The sequence below is a fragment of the Thalassophryne amazonica genome, chromosome 12, assembly GCF_902500255.1.
Source record: "Thalassophryne amazonica chromosome 12, fThaAma1.1, whole genome shotgun sequence".
Lineage (NCBI taxonomy): Eukaryota > Metazoa > Chordata > Actinopteri > Batrachoidiformes > Batrachoididae > Thalassophryne > Thalassophryne amazonica.
The window spans coordinates 98,922,552-98,943,051 of record NC_047114.1 but is presented as its reverse complement, the minus strand read 5'-3'; the positions used below and the strand labels follow the sequence as shown (position 1 = coordinate 98,943,051).

General features: G+C 40.4%; 2 protein-coding genes and 1 long non-coding RNA gene across 5 annotated transcripts in view; 1 reads left to right on the top strand and 2 right to left on the bottom strand.

Moving 5' to 3' along the window:
* LOC117522185 (zinc finger protein OZF-like) overlaps positions 1 to 20,500 on the bottom strand; it is a 58,272-nt gene that overhangs the window by 37,530 nt on the left and 242 nt on the right. For 2 of the 3 annotated variants that reach the window (XM_034183589.1, XM_034183587.1), the window contains exon 2: positions 8,672 to 8,902. In XM_034183589.1, the coding sequence (XP_034039480.1) occupies positions 8,672 to 8,900 (229 nt within the window). In that variant the 5' untranslated portion in view covers positions 8,901 to 8,902. The remainder of the gene's footprint in view (positions 1 to 8,671; positions 8,903 to 20,500) is intronic. The other variant, XM_034183588.1, reaches the window with a different exon arrangement.
* LOC117522186 lies at positions 8 to 2,116 on the bottom strand. The gene is made up of 2 exons (XM_034183590.1): positions 1,877 to 2,116; positions 8 to 1,509 (listed from the first exon to the last, which is right to left on the bottom strand). The coding sequence occupies exons 1-2, from the start codon at positions 2,088 to 2,090 to the stop codon at positions 347 to 349; spliced, it is 1,377 nt and encodes a 458-aa protein (XP_034039481.1). The 5' UTR covers positions 2,091 to 2,116; the 3' UTR covers positions 8 to 346.
* LOC117522197 lies at positions 15,695 to 16,547 on the top strand. The gene is made up of 2 exons (XR_004564166.1): positions 15,695 to 15,893; positions 16,495 to 16,547. It is a non-coding gene; the product is annotated as an uncharacterized LOC117522197 (long non-coding RNA).

The following is a 20,500-nucleotide window of genomic DNA, read 5'->3' as shown; positions in this document are numbered from 1 at the left end:
CAACAGCTTACAGTCTATTACAGTCTAAAGGTTACAGTCACTCACAATGACTAACAGTCCCCACACTGCCATGGAAGGTCTTTTCTGCATTTGCAGTTGCACGATTGCTCTGGCATTGGTTTTTGACCTGACAACGTGCTTGTTTTCCAGGGCTTGGTGTCGTGGGTTGCTGCTGAAGTGGCACTTATTTCTGTGCCTTCTTGGCACCCACATGAGAGTGAGCCAACTCCTTGGCGAGCTCCACGAGGAAGTCCACCCGTCTCTCCATTTTCCCGGTGCATGCTTGATATAGCACATGCGCATTCAGGGCTGCCATATCAACCATGTTGTAAAACACAGCAACTGGCTAGCGCCGTGTTCCTGCGCAGACAGTGTAGTCCCGCACCATCTGGTCCATAACATCCACGCCACACTTTGTTTTGTTGTAAAGCGTGACCGTGTTTGGCTTCCTTTTGGTGGTATTCTCAGTCTCAACCACGCTGTGCATGCTGCTGAGGATGTAAACCACCTTCCTTCGTTTGGGCGCATAAACTGTGAGTGTGGCACCAGTGGTTGAAAACACCTGAATGGTGAATTCATTGTGGTCCATCTGTTTCGTGGAGGGAGGAATTTCCCTGCGGATCTTGTTGACGGTGCCGAGGAGGGTGGTTTTCCGGCTGTGCAGTCGTTGTGCCAGTGACAGAGAGGTGAAGAAATTGTCCGTGGTAACATTTCTGCCCTTGTCCAGGAACGGTTCCATCAGCCTCATCACCACATTTTCTGACAGTCTCTCCCCGCTGGGACGACTGGGGTCCTTGCCAAGATATGGGAAGACGTTACAGATGTACTTGGACTTCAAGTCGCAGGCCACCCAAAACTTAATCCCAAATTTGTCAGGTTTACTGGCAATGTACTGCAGGAAACAGCAGTGAGTCTTTGACGGGTAAAGCTGTTTGTCAACGGTGATGTGTCGACCGGGGTTGTATGAGGTGATGCATTTGGAAGCAAAAGACCTCCATACACCAGAAATTGCAGCAAATCTATCGGTCTTTGCTCGCTCACTGCGGGTGGACCTGTCATCAAAGCGCAGATGTCGCATGATGTCCTTGAAGCGGTTTTGGGCCATAATTCCAATGATGTGTGGGTTTCCCAGGTTTGCCGACCAGCAGTCACTGAGTGAGGGAACCTTGGTAAGCCCACGCAGGATGAGGATGGCAATGAATGCCATTAGTTCAGGGAGGGCCATGAACCAATCAGCATCCCCTGTTTGCTGTGCATGCTGAATTGTCCACTCTTGAATGTTTCGGAGCATGGCATGTGTGATGAGACACAGGAAGCTCTGAAGGCGACTGGAGATGTTCCTTCGGGCCTCTGCCGTTGGCTCTCCATCTGCGGCGTAAGCTTCCATTGGGGTGAAATGGAGAGGCCTCCCCACTTGTTCTTTACGCCACACTATGCCGTCTTTCGCCGTCTCTGTCAGGTCAGGCTCCAACCGAGCTCTTTTTTCCGGCTGCAGAGCAATATCCTCATCTGTGGAGTGAAAAAAAGTGAAATTGTGAGTGATTGGACAGTCAAATGATATCACAAACGCATGCAGAAATACTATTTTTCCAATACACTCTCCTCTGTTTCCAAATAAAGTCACATAAATCTATCTACATAAAAAGACACATAGAAGCAGAACACTGTCTTGCACTTCGGTACACTCGGGTGCAGGGAAAAGTGGAGCCTATGAAAACAAATGAGGCCCGCACTCAGAAACTCAATGGAGGCTGTCGAATAAAACAACAAGCACAACGCACGAACAGAAAAAGGAACAATACTTTTTTTGTACTTTCCACCTTCTTGTTTGAAATGAGATATGAAAAAAGGGAAATAATAAGGAATGGAATCTTACCTGACGACAGCTCAGACTCTGTATCCAGCTCACAGTTGATGTCGTCTCCATCCGAGTCGCAAGGGTTTGCGTCGGGCAGGATCATGTCCAACGCCTCTTGAACGTTAGAGGTACATGGGTCATTTGACCAGTCTCTGGGCGTCTTAGTGAGGTGTTCTGAAATTTCCTTGTTTACATAACAGAAGTAGCTTTCCACGGGGGATCTTGGAGTCATTTGACTCTCCGTGGGCTTTACAGGTAGAAGAGAAAAGCTTGGACCTCCCAGTGTTAAACGGAGAGAAAAAACAGAATCAGGCATCAGAAAGACAAGAAATACTGTATAATTTGCCAGCATGAATCAACAAGAAAAACAGAAGAAATTCTAAGGTGATTGCCAGCCACTAGCCCTAAGCTTCACTAAAAGATCCAGAATTTAGGTAAAGTTGAGGCCGCGGCCCACTTCAATTACTAATAACATGAATTAAAAGAGTAAAAAGTGTAAAACAAAACTGCACCAGTATGCTAGCCACATGAAACGGAAAATAAGTGCGTCTTAAATCTGGACTTGAAAGTCTCCACAGAATCTGATTTTTATTGACACGGAGATCATTCCACAGAACAGGGGTACGATAAGAGAAAGTTCTGTGACCCGCCGACTTCTTATTCACCCTAGGGACGCAAAGTAGTTCTGCACCCTGAGAATGCAAAGCCCGGGCCGGTACGTAAGGTTTAATTAGGTCAGCTAGGTAGGGAGGTGCCAGTCCATGAATAATTTTATAGGTTAGTAGCAGAACTTTAAAATCTGATCTCACTGGGACAGGAAGCCAGTGAAGAAACGCTAAAATGGGTGTAATGTGGTCGAACTTTCTGCTTCGTGTCGAAAGTCTGGCTACAACATTTTGAACCAATTAGAGACCCCTAATGCGAGACTGCGGTAAACCAGAAAATAGAACATTGCAGTAGTCCAATCTAGACGAGATGAACGCATGGATCAGGGTCTCAGCATCAGTCATAGACAGGATGGGACATATCTTCACTATATTTCGCAGGTGGAAGAAAGCAGTCCTCGTAATATTTCTAAAGTGGAGGTCAAAGGACAATGTAGGATCAAAAATTACCCCAAGGTATCCTCACTGTCAGTGTGATGTATGACACACGAGCCTAGGCTTTCAGTCTTATCAGAGTTTAAAAGTAGGAAGTTTCTAGACATCCAACTTCTCACTGCTGCAAGGCAATCTTCTAAGGATTTTATGTGAATGAGATTACCAGCAGTTATCGGCATGTATAACTGAGTATCATCTGCATAGCAGTGAAAGGTAATCTAAAACACCGCAATATGTGCCCAAGGGGTGCTATATAAAGGGAGAAAAGCAGGGGGCCTTAGACAGACCCCTGTGGAACGCCAAATTTCATGTCACTCAGGTTAGAGGTAGTGTTACTGTACAAAACAGTGATTACGACTGGTCAAGTATGATGTCAGCCATACTTGGCTTCCCTGTGTTGGTCACATGACGCTTAGAGGAAAACCCCAAAACGTATCTGAGGATGAAGACTGTCAGTTGGATAAATTTCCCTGAAGACTGCAAAAGCTGCTGTACCTTAACGACCAAGAACTCTTGTGTTCAGTGCAGATGACGAAAAAATAAAAAATAAATCACACCGCAGTCGATCATGCCAGAGGGGTGATTCTCATGAAGGTGGTATAACTCATAGCAAAAATCAGAAACCATTACACACATGATGTTTTTCCACCTTTATATTAAATATGATCTAATTTCACTATTAAAGTTGAATTTATAATCCACGTGCACATTTTTGAGGCGTTTTTAGACATTTTTAGAGACACTGGGAGGAAAAAATTTCATTACCGTAACACATTTTATTAGCAATATGACAGCAAAATTATATTTTTTTACTTTTTATTGATGGCAAACATACAAATGTTCTTCAAGGTAGTAAGTATCACCTGCATCTTGTATTATTAACACATACAAACATTTTTATGTAAACAATTTTCATCACCGTAACATTTCATCAATTTTTCACATTCATTTTCATATTGAGTTTGTTTTAAAGGACTGCATTGAAAAAACAGTTCTAGTACAGCATGAACACTGTGACATATATTATTAATCAATTAAATATTAAAGAATTTATTCGTATAATTTCAATAAATCATGAAATGTCACACATTGCGGTAATGAACAAAGCATACGGGTGATGAATAATCAGGTATCGGCAGTGAACACTTACTCATAACAAAAATGAAAACTCCAATTTATGAATTCATGAACAATACAGTTCTTTCAAAACAACTTCACACTTTTCTTAACAAGTATAGCTGTAAGTAACATAGCTCCTGACTCCACAATGGATGGGTGACTTTCAAGACAGGAGAGGCTTCAGTGTGGAAGTGCTTTGATTACAAAACATCTGATGTATGACAAACTATGGTAATTATTAGGGTGCGCAAGAAGACTGTATGGGGTAATATAACAAACTTATTACATGAAGTACAAACATCTGATTGAGTAGAGGACAGCCAAAAATCAATGAGTATTTGATTAGTACTTAGCACTGTCAAATCAAAATTCTAATTATTCTTTTCTGTACCTGGCCCAGATCTCTGGTACCACACTGAAGTACCTGGCACAGGATGTTGCAGGCAGCGGTTCAGAAATTCTCAAATCTTTTCGCTAGGGAATTGTACAGAGGGGAAGTAGAAATCTGTCACGTGCACAGCTCATGGTATCAACTTTATACTGACCGCTGACAATCTGAAGAAAAAAGCAAAATAATGAACATCAACAGCACTAAGTGTAAGATGCTGTCCAGCATACTTTCATTAAGAATTATGAAGCGGTCATGACCCTGACCTTTGGCATCACATCCCTGTATGAACCTGCATCTGAACTTACAAAAGAATATTTCCTGAATATTTAATATTTTGACCTCCCTACTATGTTTTCTGCTCTATGAGAGGTCTTGAACATGCCTGTGTTATAGTGCCGGGATAGAGCTCTCCATCATAGTCTACAAGGACCCATGTTCCATCCTTGATGGTCTCTTCAGACTCCCCTGTATCGTTGTGAGTGAAGACAAACTCCTTGGAGAAGTAGTCACAAGAGTGACTACAGAAGCAAATTTGACCCTCCTGTGCTCATGCAACAAGCTGTGGAGAAATAAGTTTTTAGTTTGATTGCAGAAACATGAAGATAGATTACCTTATCTTATATTGTAATTTGCACTCAAATAAATAATACAAATAGAAAATGTCAAAAAAGAAAGACGCAAAAGGAGAGGGACAGGGGATGTACGAATGTTGACGGCACTTACATCAACTGATTCATCTGAGGGTGGGGTTTCATTCATAATTCTTTGGAGGGTTCTTTTCATTACGTCTGAATTCCCTCTTCATTTTTGTCTTTCTGTAGCTGTCTGGATGGCAGCTCTGCTGCTGCCTTTAGCAATCGTCTTTCTTTTCGCTTTTGATATCTGTTAAGATAAATTATCAGTATTGAATACTACAATGAAAGTGACAACTCGTGAAACAGGCTCTCTTTCAACCATCTATTTTACTGGAACAGGCCTACTACAGCGATGATGTGTGTGTGTGTATATATATATATATATATATATATATATTTATTTATTTACCCTGAAGTTGTTCACTGTACCAACTTGTTATATGAACTGCAATACCTAAGAGGCCCCAACCATTCACCATTTCTAAAACATACAGTGGTGTCAAAAGTACACACATTTGTTACTTAAGTAGAAGTACAGATACTGCAGTTTAAAAACACTCTGGTAAAAGTTGAAGTATCAACTTGACCTCTTTACTCAAGTAAAAGTGAAAAAGTATGTGCTCCAAAACCTACTTAAAGTATAAAAGTATAAAGTAACCTTAAAAAAAAGAAAAAAAAAAGGTAGATGCCACTATATGAATTGAAAGCTTAATTTAAAAACTGATTCGTTCTACATGTGGCCCAAGACCCAAAACCCAAAATTATCCCCCAACACCACCTGCATGAAAATGTTTCAATTCTAGAAGCTCTGAAATGCAATCTGGGACTATTCCAGACAATAAACTGCAGTGAGTGCAGCATCCATTTAGTGAAGGAAAAACAAAAACAAACAAACAAAAAAAAACCACAACTTTCCTTATTCAAATTCATTCCAGTAGTATTCTGCTCTTACTAGGATGCAGTAGTTTTCTATTTTGGCAGATAGTTCTGGAGGAAATCACTGAAGAAATTAACACATTGAAAATATGGTTTGACCGAAACAAACTGTCATTAAATAAGACGGGGATGAAGTGGAGGTGTAAGAGTCACTCGGTGTTCACAGGAAACATTTATTTATGTATATTTATTTATTTATGTATGTTCATTGTTAGTTGCTTTTATATTTTCTGTTGTGTTTCTATTCAGGTTCTTTTTGCCTCTTCCTCTAAAATTGTATATAATAATCATTATATTATTAATATATAAACAAAAACAAATTTAAGAAATATTACAATTTGAAAACAAATGCACCCGAACGTGATGAGAGCTGCAATTGCTTAATGCTAAGTTTTAACATTGAAAATGCCATAGACATGCTAACGCGTTAGCATCGCTCCCGTTTTAAGTTATAAAATACATCTATCAGCTGTTTCAGAAGACTATAACAGGTCGGTTTAACATAGAAAAGGTAAATAATACTCACAGAAGTATGCTCTTTAGGGTTTTAGCGGGAGAAATTAAGCGAAAGAAAAAGAATAAACGAAGCAATAGGTCGAAGCATTGCTTCAATCTGCGAACTACTGCTTCGATTGGTTCACGGTTCAAAGTAAAGCCGTGCTGCAGAAAAGTTGATTACAGGCGCACATGACGTGAAATATATATATATAAACATTAAACTGAAGCCAAGAGTAACGAGGCTGTTTGTTTTAAAAATGTAAGGAATAGAAAGTACAGATACTTGTGTGAAAATGTAATGAGTAGAAGTCAGAAGTAGGCAGAAAAATAAGTAATGGAGTAAAGTATAGATACCTAAAAAGTGTACTCAAGTACAGTAACGAAGTATTTGTACTTCGTTACTTGACACCTCTGAAAACATACACATATATATATATATATGTGTGTGTGCACATTGTTGAGGGTTAGGAATTGTCACATACAAAATAATCTGCTCATCTCACCCCTTATTTAGGCCTACCTTTCCCTTTCCTTTCTCCTATACTCCTGTAGAAGTTCTGGGTCATTGCAAATCTTCTGTTTCTGCACCCTGGCTCTCGATGCAGCTTTTTAAGTTCCCTTCCCTGTGCTCTTCATATTAAGAAATATAAATGAGCATTAATTATATATTTATGGCAATATGTAAAATATATTTGTTCTTTTTTCAAAAAAGAAACTGTTCATACACGTCACCGTAATATTAGCCTTCATTACCACAACAGGCCTCTATATTACGTGGTAATGAAAGCTGTTCATTACGGTAATGAATGACATTTCGCTAAAGTAGCATAAAATGGCAGAAGCCAAGATGACTTGGGTAAAACATTTTTACTAACAGTTGGGCTCCTTAATACCTTCTTTACAGTAAAGTGTCATATTAATGACTTTTCAAAAACTAAGTCTTACACATTACGGTAATGTACACCTATGGTGTGGAAATAGGGATCCGTAAGGATGAACTACACCATTAACAACATCAAAATATGACAAACAATCTTACCTTGTAGCCATCTTCTGTCTTCTCTTCCTTATGGTGCATTATGAGCCAAAAAATCTTTATTTAAAACAATGCTGTGATTAGGACAGGATCATGAATACAGTGCAACGGTAATGAAAACTGCATGTTCAGACACTGTCTTCCTTTTTTTTGTACAATGTTGGAAGCCATTATGTCTGATTATATTCTGTTAAACCATATAATTTTACATGTTTTTATATTTATTTCCAGAAATTTTATGAAATATTAATTATATGAAACTGATGGGAAACCATCAAATTTTTCTTCGGACGCATTACGGTGATGAATTTTTGACTTAAAAATCTTCTTAAAAATATAGAAAATATTATTTTGGTACCAAACAGTGAACTGTCCCACAAAACAGACATAGTGTACTTTCAAATATAAGTGAATTATTTTAGGTTTTCATGATTATATCACTAAAATCTTCACAGACATAGTTTAGGTAGGCTTCATGAGAATCACCCAGAGGCACCCGTGCAGGCACGCTGAACAAAATCATTGGTGTCCCACTGCCACATCTGCAGGACGTCTCCACAGAGCACTGTGTGTGAACAGCAGATGGTGTCCTAAAGGACTCCACTCATCCTTCTCATGCATGTTCACTCTCATGTCGTCAGGCAGAAGATTCAGGAATATGAGAATAAGAACGACACTCCTGTTAAACAGCTTTTTCCTCACAGTGATCAGACTGCTGAATCAGAGAAAGTCAACTAAATGAACTCTTACTTATTAAACAGACTATTTTATCCATTTATGGTTTCATGTAAACTGTTATTTTTAATTCTGACACACTGTAACTTATTCCTGCACACTTTTATCATCAGACCACTTTGTTTGGAATGTGCACTGATATACTAGTGGTGGCTGTGTGAAACAGAATTTCATTTTTATGTTCACATAAAAGTGACAATAATAAACAAACAAACAAAGGATATTGACAACACAATGCATCCTGGGTCAATTATGCAGTCTGGATAATTCCTTTTCCATATTTAGAGTCATTAAATTGTTTCCTAGCAGTGGAACACCTGCTCCCACTAACAGATGTTTCACAGAGTTTTGATCAATTCCTACCTGAGTTTTGAAGAACCTGTGATGACTGTGGTATTTCATCATCATTTTCAGTCTTCACAGGGACAAAATGTAACTTGGTCTTCTCAGTCTCCAGCCGGTGAAGCTGCTGTCCCTCGTTACTTGTCCAGACTTCCTCTTGTTCCTGTTTAATGTCTTTCTGGTCAACACTCAGATTCAACTCCTGCTGTTCAGGGAGCATTTCTTCTTTAATCACCAACTGCTGCAACATGTCTGCAAGGAAGCAAATAATATGAACAACAACATGTGTCACAGTGAAGACAAATCAGCAGCACTGTCACCATGAAGTTACTGCACTGATGGAACTGATGCTGTGGAATTATACATCAAGCCTCCTTGGTTTAGATTTTTTCACATTCTTGATCTGGACCCAGATGATGTTTTCACACAACTCAGGTTCAGTCCAGTTGAAGAAATGCTTGATACTTGTTAAAGTTTATAATTGTCACCTTGGTTGTACAAAACTGGACAAATGTGCCACAAACAATCACAGCCGAGTGCAGTCTGCTGCACTTTGTCTGGTCAACACCACCACAGAACACACTCAGGCCCTGAATAGGAATCGGTATTGATAAGATTTTATCGATACTGATGCCATTATCAATTCCGCTTATTGAGCAGATTCTTTAGCGATTCCCAATATCAATACCGCTGTGTACTAAAAGTAGGCTTTACAGGTTTTCTGTCAGCATTTTATTGAGTCTTACCCCGTTTTGCCCCACTGGCAACAACTGATGCTGAAGTGTATCACTGTCATTTTCTACTCACACACACACACACAAAAAAAAAAAAAAAAAAAAAAAAAAAAACACCCTCAAAGGTACTAATGCATCTCTCTCTCAAAAATCTGGGTATAAATGGGTTAAAGTATATAAATATGAAATCTGTAGTTTTGTCAGCAGAGAACCATCGCTTGCGCTGCCCCACAAAAAGTTAATGTTGAAGGAATAAAAACGCCGGTATGGAATGGAAGACGGTTCTCATTTCTTGCCCACAAGAGACCCAGTTAGTGACTTTAATCATGATTGACATCTTAAAATGGCTTTGAAAGGAAGTTAATGAAGAAATTGCAGACCGCTGCTTGAAGCAGAGAAGAAGCGGGTTGCAGCGCTGCTTCGCTGCCTTAAGTAGACCCGCAGAAGAAGCTGCACAGGTGGAAGAAAACACACCTTCCAAAGCAACAGCCGCTCTGGCACAATGTGAACTGAAGAACCAGTAAGGGAATCGTTAAGTAAAAAGGCTATTGATGTCAGTGGATTTAATAATTTCTTTCCGATTATTTATTTATTAGGATCCCCATTAAATTTTTGTTTTTTTATTGAGTTTGGTGACAGAGTTCCTCATTTTACGATAAAGGTCCCAGTCAGATTTATTTCCTGTTATAATTGCCGTCTTTTTCACCTGAGCTCTCATTTTAATAGACTCTTTAATTTCATCATCCAACCAGGGTGTGATGATATTCCTGACAGTAAACTTTAAAAGGAGCATGAATTTCAACTAAAGGCAGGAATTAGCTGTTAAATCTTTAAAGTGCAATTTCAAGATTATGAATAGATCACAACTCAGACCAGCAAATGGCTTTAACATCATCAACAAATTTCTCATTATTAAACACTTTATATGACCTCTTGAATATTACTGTGGGTCCAGGTCTACCTGCCATTGTGGCTAACACAATTATGATCAGGTTATCATCACTACAGCCAATGGGAACAGAGATTGTTTTACTGCAGCGCTCAGGACAATTGGTAAAAAAAGAAAGTGATCCATACATGTTGATATTCTGTCACCATCATTTTTAACATATATTCTTGTAGGTTTATTAATAACCCGAGTAAATCCACATGTAGTAGTGACAGTAAACAACTTATTTTTTTAAATGGCAGTTTTTACCGAACCAGTTAATGTTAAAATCATCCACAAAGTACTGACCCACAGCAGTATAAGTGTCCAACATTTCAGATTGTATCTAAATATTCACAATTAGCATTTGGTGGTCGGTAAAAGCAACCCAGCAAAATCAGCTTATGGTGAGGTAAATAAACTTGCAGCCATAACACTTCAACATTAAATTTCATCATATCATTTCTGATTTGTGTTGCCGGCTACTTTTTTTTTTGTAATTTATTTTTTATTAGCATTTCGTGTCAAATATATACATAACAAGCTGTAACCACTGTGTGTTCATCATCCTCATACTATCAACATCAATGTACATTCATTTTAAAAGCACACATATCCCGACACAAAATGCTGTAAAGCAATATTAGAGAAAACAAAACAACAACAACAAAAAAAACAACCCAAACAGAACCGAAACAATTAGGGAGTAGAGGATCCATTTTCTCCAGTTTGGGGTAAACTGTTCCAATTTGTAGTTGATACACGCTGTTATCTTTTCCAAATTGTAAATGTCCATTGTCATGTTCATCCATTCAGTTAAAGTCGGCCTTCCTGTAATAACCATTTCTTGGTTAATGCCTTTTTAGCTGCGACCAACAAAATATTTAATAAATATTTGTCTTTTTTTAACCATTTCTGAGGTAAATTTCCAAAATATACAATCTTCATCTCGAGAGGCATTACATCTTTAAAAATATCTTGTAGAGCCAGTTGCCAGCTACTTTAAGAAAAGGGAGGAGCACAGGGTAACATAAGAGTGGAGGAAGGTGCACACAGGTGGACTACATTCTTTATAGGAGATGCAAGCTAAAAGAAATCAGAGAATATATGGTGGTAGCAGGAGAGAGTGTCACTAGACAGCATAGGATGGTTGTTTGTAGGATGACTTTAGAGGTAAAGAAGAAGAAGAGAGTGAGAGCTCAACAAAGGATCAGATGGTGGAAGCTGAAGGAGGAAGACTGTTGTGTGAAATTTAGCGAGCAGGTGAGAGAAGCACTGGCTGGAGGGGAAGCAATTTTGGACAAATGGAAAAGTACTGCAGATGTGGTGAGGGAGACAGCTAGGGCAGTACTGGGTATGACATCTGGACAGTGGAAGGAAGACAAGGAGACTTGGTGGTGGAATGAAGAGGTCCAGGAAAGCATAAGGAGAAAGAGGTTGGCGATAAAGTTTTGGGATAGTCGGAGACATGAAGAAAGTAGACAGGAGTACAAGGAGATGCGGCGTAAGGCGAAAAGAGAAGTGGCAAAAGCGAAGGAAAAGGCATATTGCGAGCTGTACAAGAAGTTGAATAGTAAGGAAGGAGAAAAGGACTTGTACCGATTGGCCAGACAAAGGGACAGAGCTGGAAAGGATGTGCAGCAGGTTAGGGTGGTAAAAGATGCACATGGTAATGTGCTGACAAGTGAGTGTGTGCTGAGAAGGTGGAGGGAATATTTTGAAGAGCTGATGAATAAAGAAAATGAGCGAGAGAAAAGGCTGGATGATGTGGTGAGAGTAAATCAGGAAGTACAAGAGATTAGTAAGGAAGAAGTGAGGGCTGCTATGAAGAGGAAGAAGAGTGGAAAGGCAGTTGATCCAGATGACATTCCAGTGGAGGCATGGAAATGTCTAGGAGAGATGGCAGTAGAGTTTCTAACCAGATTGTTTAATAAAATCTTGGAAAGTGAGAGGATGCCTGAGGAGTGGAGACGAAGTGTGCTGGTTCCTATTTTCAAGAACAAGGGTGATGTGCAGAGCTGCAGTAACTACAGAGGCATAAAGCTGATCAGCCACAGCATTAAGTTATGGGAAAGAGTAGTAGAAGCTAGGCTTAGAAAACAGGTGAAGATCTGTGAGCAGCAATATGGTTTCATGCCGAGAAAGAGCACTACAGATGCAATGTTTGCTCTGAGAATACTGTTGGAAAAGTACAGAGAAGGACAGAAAGAGTTACATTGTGTGTTTGTGGACTTAGAAAAAGCTTATGATAGGGTGCCAAGAGAAGAGTTGTGGTATTGTATGAAGAAGTCTGGAGTGGCAGAGAAGTATGTTAGGGTAGTGCAGGACATGTACAAGAATAGTGTGACAGCGGTGAGATGTGCAGTCGGAATGACAGACTCATTCAAGGTGGAGGTGGGATTACACCAAGGATCAGCTCTGAGTCCTTTCTTGTTTGCAGTGGTGATGGACAGGTTGACGGATGAAATCAGACAGGAGTCCCCATGGACTATGTTTGCAGATGACATTGTGATCTGTAGTGAGAGTAGAGAGCAAGTTGAGTCTAGTCTGGAGAAGTGGAGATATGCTTTGGAGAGAAGGGGAATGAAAGTCAGTAGGAGCAAGACTGAGTACATGTGTGTGAATGAGAGGGAGCCCAGTGGAATAGTGCAGTTACAAGGAGTAGAAGTGGTGAAAGTAGATGAGTTTAAATATTTGGGGTCAACTGTTCAAAGTAATGGAGAGTGTGGTAGAGAGGTGAAGAAGAGTGCGGGCAGGGTGGAGTGGGTGGAGAAAGGTGGCAGGAGTGATTTGTGACAGAAGAATATCAGCAAGAGTGAAGGGGAAAGTTTACAAGACAGTAGTGAGACCAGCTATGTTGTATGGTTTAGAGACAGTGGCACTAACAAAAAGACAGGAGGCAGAGCTGGAGGTGGCAGAGCTGAAGATGTTGAGATTCTCTTTGAGAGTGACAAGAATGGACAAGATTAGGAATGAACATATCAGAGGGACAGCTCAGGTGGGACAGTTTGGAGACAAAGTCAGAGAGGCGAGATTGAGATGGTCTGGACATGTGCAGAGGAGGGACCCAGGGTATATAGGGAGAAGGATGCTGAGGATGGATCCACCAGGCAGGAGGAGAAGAAGGAGACCAAAGAGGAGGTTCATGGATGTGCTGAGAGGACATGCAGGTGGTTGGTGTGACAGAGGAAGATACAGAGGACAGGGTGACATGGAAACGATTGATCTGCTGTGGCGACCCCTAACAAGAACAGCAGAAAGACAAAGAAGAAGATTTCTGATTTGTGTTGGTAAGAGACCTTGAATATAAAAAGCAACTCCGCCACCAAATCTGTTTCTATCATTTCTGTAAATATTGTAGCCATCAATATATAGCTCAGTGTCATCAACAGAAGAGTCCAGATGAGTTTCTGAAACAGAAAGTACGTGTAGTTTGTATTTACACAACAGATTAGTGACCTCACAGATTTTGTTCCTCAGACTATTAATGTTAATATGTGCAATTCTGAACCCCCTCTTTGGTAATCCATGTTGCGATGTGATTGTGTCAGTCGTACAAAGATAAAAATGACAAAAAAGCTTTTATGTCATCCTAACTTGGGAGAGATTACTTTGGAGTGCTGGAACGAGGATGGATGATAAGCTTATCACGTCTGAGATAAGCGAGATCACCTCTTTCACATGCAGCTTTCAGTTTTGGCATTAGTTCTTTTCTTTTTAATTGTACAGCTTCAGTATAGTCTTCATTAATAAATATCTTTGTACCTTTAAGCTTCTTTGCTCGCTGTAAAACTGCAGCTTTGTCCTTGAAATGCAGGAATTTGATGACAATAGATCGCGGTCTAACAGACTCCTGTTTTACCTGTGAGATGTGCACGCTCCACCTCCATCTCCCTTTGTAGCTGCAGTTTTTGCTTAATGTCTTTTTCCTCTGAATCCATCCAGGATTCACCAGGGGATTCAGGGATGCCTTCAATGATGATGTTATTTCATCTAGATTGACCTTTCTTCATCAGGGATGGGCAACTGGTGGCCCGCGGGCCGCATGTGGCTCTTAGCATCACTTTGTGTGGCCCGCAAATTAAAAACTAATTTTTAATTGCTGGGTTCACTGCTTTTGACCACAGGTGTAATTCTGCCTCTAACTGCTAGAGGCGCAAGAGGCCTTTATCCAAGCAAGTAGCTGCTCTCTCCTTCATTTAACACAGGAAGTTGCTAATGCTAATCTATTCATTTGAGCAACAGAGACGTCTGTGCCAAAATGTAAACTTGACCAGGAAAACCCCATCTTTCAGGCAAGATGGGAAACAGATTACCTCTTCACAGAGTTCAAAGGCAAACCAATGTGTTGAGTGTGTCTTGAAACAAAATCAGCCATGAAAGATTTCAAATTTAAGTCGCCACTACAACACCACGCAAAGACAAATACGTAAAATACACTGGAGCCGCTAGAGTCACTGACCTCAAAGGCAAAAGAGCCTCTTCACCAAAACCACCACTGTACAGGAGTCAGCTCTCAAGGCGTCTTATGCTATTACCCCTGAGCTCGCTAAAGCAAAGAAACCCCTGTCCAACAGCAAGATGGTGAAGCACTGTGCAATAGAGATGGCTAAATCTTTTGGAGCTAGCAACGTGGCTAAAAACTTTTAAACAGTGTCTCTGTCTCGTTGCACAGTGACACGAAGAATTTTCAATATTCAAAGACATGTTGAGGAAAAACTAAAGGACATCATGAATGACTGCAAATATTTCTCCCTGGCACTGGATGAGTACAGATGTGACAGATGTGAGCCAGCTCCTCGTTTTCACAAGAACCATTGACAGTTCATTTGAAGTGTATGAGGAATTACTGAAACTGGTGTCTCTGCATGATACCACAAAGGGCACAGATATATTCAACGCAGTAAAAACTGTAGGAAATGAACATGGGGGCTTCAGCAAACTTTCAGCCATTATGACCGACTGCACACCATCCATGCAGGGAAGATGCACTGGATTTGTGGAGCTCCTCCATCAGAGTGGAGTTGACTGCCCCGTACTGCACTGCATCATACATCAGGTAGGCAACTGTCCCCGTTGCTTAGAGATTTTTCACTTTCCATGGCCAACATGTTTGGGAGCAGTTTTTCAACAATGAAGCACATGAAATCAAAAGACAGAAACGGGCTGACAGATGAAACTCTGTTCCAGCTCATGAAAATTGGAAGCACAAAAATTGATACTGTCATTCAGAATATTGTGCAGCAGCAGCAGGGGAGGCCACAGGTATCTCATTAGGACAAATGTTGCTGAGCCTGGTGTAGGTTAGGCAGGGTGTTTTCAGGACCTTACTTGAAACGTCATGTGGAATAGGAGGGCCGTGTATAAATAGTTCAAATTAAGTCATTACAAACAGAAATGTTAGTTGCTGCACTTTGTGTTAGAGTTCTGCACTTTACTCTTGTTACTGCAATTTTTTTTTTGAAGAATAAAAATCCATGCATTTTGAATGTTAAAAATTGTGAAAACAAGTACAACAAACGTTAATTGCTACAATATATGTTACTTTGTTTTGTAAATGTAAAAAAATGTTCATATGATGGTGATTCTTTAACTACGGGCACTATTGGCCTTGTAAATGTAATTTCCACCACACCATTGCCTTGCAATATAAAGCGCCTTGGGGCAACTGTTTGTTGTGATTTGGCGCTATATACATGTGCTCTGATGTCACTGTTTATCTCCATAGAAACTACCCAAACAATCTTTCATACAAACTGTTTAGGGACATTACAGTGTTGTGGTGGAAATTACGGCAATAGTGTCGGACAACGACATTTTGTTTAAAAAAAAAAAAATCACAACAGTTGTATGACATTGAATACCCCAATTATGCTTTGATTATTTTACTGATATTTTATTCAGAGATATTTTAAAACATTAGAAAAAAATGTTTCTTTACCATTCATTTTTATCATTGAAGATCAAAAGTCTGGGTGTGGGACAAGCACAAAATGGCAATATTTGCATATAATGACGCTGAAAAAAGGTGAAAAAGTCATCATAGACTACTAGAACAAATTTCTTAACACACTTTCATTGTAAAGATAACTATAAAAGTGTGAAATTTCCCCTTTTTTCTGTTTTTCATACAATATGATCAAAGGACATAAGTGCCCGTAGTCTAAGAATCACCCATGAAGCAGCGTATGATGAAAATTCATAATTACAGTGTGGCCCCCAGTAGTGTTGGGGGGGGAGGAGAATGTGGACCTCTCTGTCATTACAGTTGCCCCTCCCTGTTCCAGGTAATCCTGTTTGTCAAGGACGACCTGTTGACTCACATTTTAATCATTTCATTTTCAGTGATCTTGAGATGTTCAGACTGTTTAACTTGATTGATTTTAAGATCATCTACATCCTTCTGACAGGGCTGTGAAATGAAAATTGTGATATCAGAGGAAAATTTGCAGGGGATCTGGGTGGGCATAGGCCTCCAGGTCTTGAGCCCCGTGGGATCCCAGTAACCAAATTAATTTTTTTATCTAATGATACATTTTCAGCATCTCCTGGAACAAAAAGTCGCCAAATTACTGCATATTTAAATGACCCTGTATTCAACCTTTCATTTGAACCATCAATGATCATGTTGAAATAACAGAAACAGAATATGACGTGGAAGTAGTACCTGGAATGATTTTCCTTTTAAATGTTAACCAAATTATGCATCAACTCAGAACAATTAAACTACATGAAATTCATGAAGACTGAAAAGACTTAAAGCATTTCAAAAACCACAGCTAAAGCTTGGAGAATATTTTGAAAATTGTGGTAAAGTATCAATAACACACCTTATAGTAAAAGCCACATATTCTTGTGTAAATTCATGTAAATCCATTCAAAACCACAGTCTTTTTTCCAAAGAAAGTCTAGATTAATGAAAAAAGTCAAAGAATCTTTTCTAAAATCTTGTTTGAACAGCACAATGTTTAGTTTCCAGAGAGACAAAAATTCTTACCATGTTTCCTGATGGCACAGTTCACTTTTCCTGTTTCTTTTATCTTTCAGGTATGTTGATGAAGCCAGCAACAATTCCACGGATTTTTGTCCTTATCAGACTTTTTCAAACCGTCTTTCTCGCCATCTTCTCTCTGTCTGACATCAGTCCGTGACACAGACATGCTGCACAATTCTTCTTTTAAAAACTTTAGAGCTCTAAAGGTTCGCGATGTCCACATGCTACATTTAGCTAAAGCTTCACGCAGGAGACACACACAGCGTCGCTGCAGCAACCAACCAGTCCTGCCTTATGACAACTGTCGCAATAGCCAGGCTTTGAGAGAGGGATTTTTCTCCTCCAAACTCTGCGGATTCGGGGACACTGATGTGTATCTGTAACACACAGATCAGTGTCCGCGGACTTATAAAACTTGCACGATGTCGTAAAAAAAGATCACTTTGCAAAAGACATTTTAAAAACTCAGTGACGATCACAATTACAGAGTAAAACACTAACACCCCCCATGATGAAATCAGCAGAATTTCACAGATCCACTGAGTTTTCACAGCCCTGTTCTGAGTGTATAGAGGGTTTTCAATCACACGACCGATTTGCTCCTGTCTCCATCATGGATTACTACGCGCCTGGCATGTGACAGAAAATAGAGAGAATGAAAACTTTTTACGAGGCTGTAAACCCTCGAGATAAAGCTGTTTATTGTGATCGATGTGTAACAGTTGGTTCAGTGGATCTGTATGTTGTACCGGATAGCGAATTTAATGAAGTGTCACTTTCACAGCGTAAGCTTAATATGGCCAGAACCAAGCAGACCACCCGTAAATCCACCGGAGGAAAAGCTCAGAGGAAGCAGCTCCCTACCAAAGCCACCCAGAAGAGCGCTCTGACTACTGGAGGTGTGAAGAAGCCTCACCGTTACAGGCCCCGCACCGTGGAGCTGAGAGAGATCTGCCGCTATCAAAAATCCACCAAGCTGCTGATCCGTGAGCTGCCAACCAGGTCAGCCTCGCTTGCCTCCTGCAGAGCATCACAGCGAGCACTGAAAGGTCGGTCTTGAAGTCCTGAGTGATTTCTCTCACCAGGTGCTGGAAGGGCAGCTTGCGGATCAGCAAATCTGTGGATTTCTGGTAGCAGCGGATCTCTCTCAGCGTCACGGTGCTGGGCCTGTAACGGTGAGGCTTCTTCACACCGACGGTAGCTGGAGCGCTCTTTCGGGCATCTTTGGATTTCTGAGCGGTCTGCGTGGTTCTGGCCATATTAAAGCTTCCTTTAGATCTGTTGAGCCAGGTCTCTCTGCGTTGCTTAGAAAGCTCGTAACACTCCGCTGCTTGATGCACAATAACTGCTGGTAACCTGTAAAATGAGCGACCTGCTTCATTTTTATCACTCACCTCTGTTTGAACAACCGACAACAGCACAAAAGTTGACCATTGTTGAAGCTTCTGCAATTGTTCGCCAAATGCACGTAGTGTATCACAGCCGCCACCGTGTTGTAATCCACAATGGCCATGAGGCGCAAAATCACGACCGATACGTCACATGAAAACCATCTATTGAATGCTGGCTTTCAGATCTTGAATTTCTTTTGTTAAAGCATCATCTCTGGTGCTGATTGAGTCCATGATAACTTTAACAAATTCTTTGAAAATCTGCTGCTGCTGTAACAGAGCAGAATGTGTCCTTCTGTTGATGCAGCAATTCATTTACCTCTGTCAGAGACACATAATCCTGTTTCTGTGCTTGAGTGGCATTTTGTTGGTGGCTAGCTCCGTCCACTAGGCAGCTGCTACGGGGCTAGTAAGAGCTAGCTGCCGCCGCGGGCCAGGTGGCAGCCTCCGACGATGCTGTGAGCCTTTTTACGGCCTCCGATATAGCCGCGAACCTGTTGGCGCCCTCCGACGATGCCGCAGACCTGGTGGCGGCTTACAACATAGCTGCAAGCCCATTTAGGTGGTCTCCAACATAGCCGCGGGCAATGATAAGTTAGTTCTGCTCTGACTTGTTTCCAAAGTGAAAGTTTGGTGATTTATCCACTATAGCACCAGCTGTGTGTAATTAACAATTCAAAAGTTGTACTAAAGTGTAAAAGCTTCAATAACAGCTCCTGTCGTACGTACTCCTAATAATGCATTATATTTATGGTAAAGGCTATTCACCCAACCGTTGGGCAAATAAATATAATGTCTTATCTTATTCACCAAACTGTGATCATGTAATTGACACGTTTTGTAGATCTAAACTATATTTTTCACACCACTTTTTAAAGGCTCTATTGCGGAGTGAAAAGTGGCGTATGTTTGACATTTAATGGCGCTGCCTTTAATTACTGCAAAAAAAAAAAAAAAATCACTGCAACAGACGAAAGCAGACAATCTTCATAAGCATTTTGAACGGAAGCCTGTTAAAGACGACAAAACAGTTTTTATGAACAAAATGCTGCTTGTTGCCTGTAAGAATGTGTTTGTTTGACACAGTTCCCTGGGTTTGATAAGCCAAACAGAACCACTTTAGATCACAGTTCCTCCGCGGGCTGCGAACCCTCCCGCAACCGGCAAGAAAATATACCCCCCGAAACCAGAAGTGAACTTACAAGCGCGCTCATTGGTCGGTTGTGGTTGCGCGTATATGCTTTACTGAACCAACGGTTGGGCGACCAGCCACTCCGTATATTTATATAGCACTTTGCACAGTGCTAAAAGACACTTTACAGAACAGAGAAAAGAACAAAGAAACGTTATTATTAGAAAGATTAAAAAATATAAAAATAAACAATTCAAGTTCATTTATATAGAACATTTAAACACAGCTGCAGCTGACCAAAGTGCTTCACAATAATAGTAATACAAAACCGTAAAATATTAAAGGAAAAGAATAAATAAACAAGAATATAAGTCAAACCTTCGCTGTGCCCGTGACGGCTCCAAAATGGCGGCCGTATTTGCGCCTCACCAACCAATGCGATGGCGCACAGGGGGGCGCGCGCGTCTCTGTGAACGCGCACTTCCTGTTGTCCATTCAGAAAAAAATATTTCTTCCATTAAAGTTTTCTTCAAAGCGTATTTTGTTGCCGACGTTACGGCCATGAACCACTGCAATGAATATACTAGAAACAGATCATACATTTAGAAAACAGAAATAAAGTTAACGTTGATCTGTGTAGCTGCTATGCTAACCAGCTACAAATTAACCCC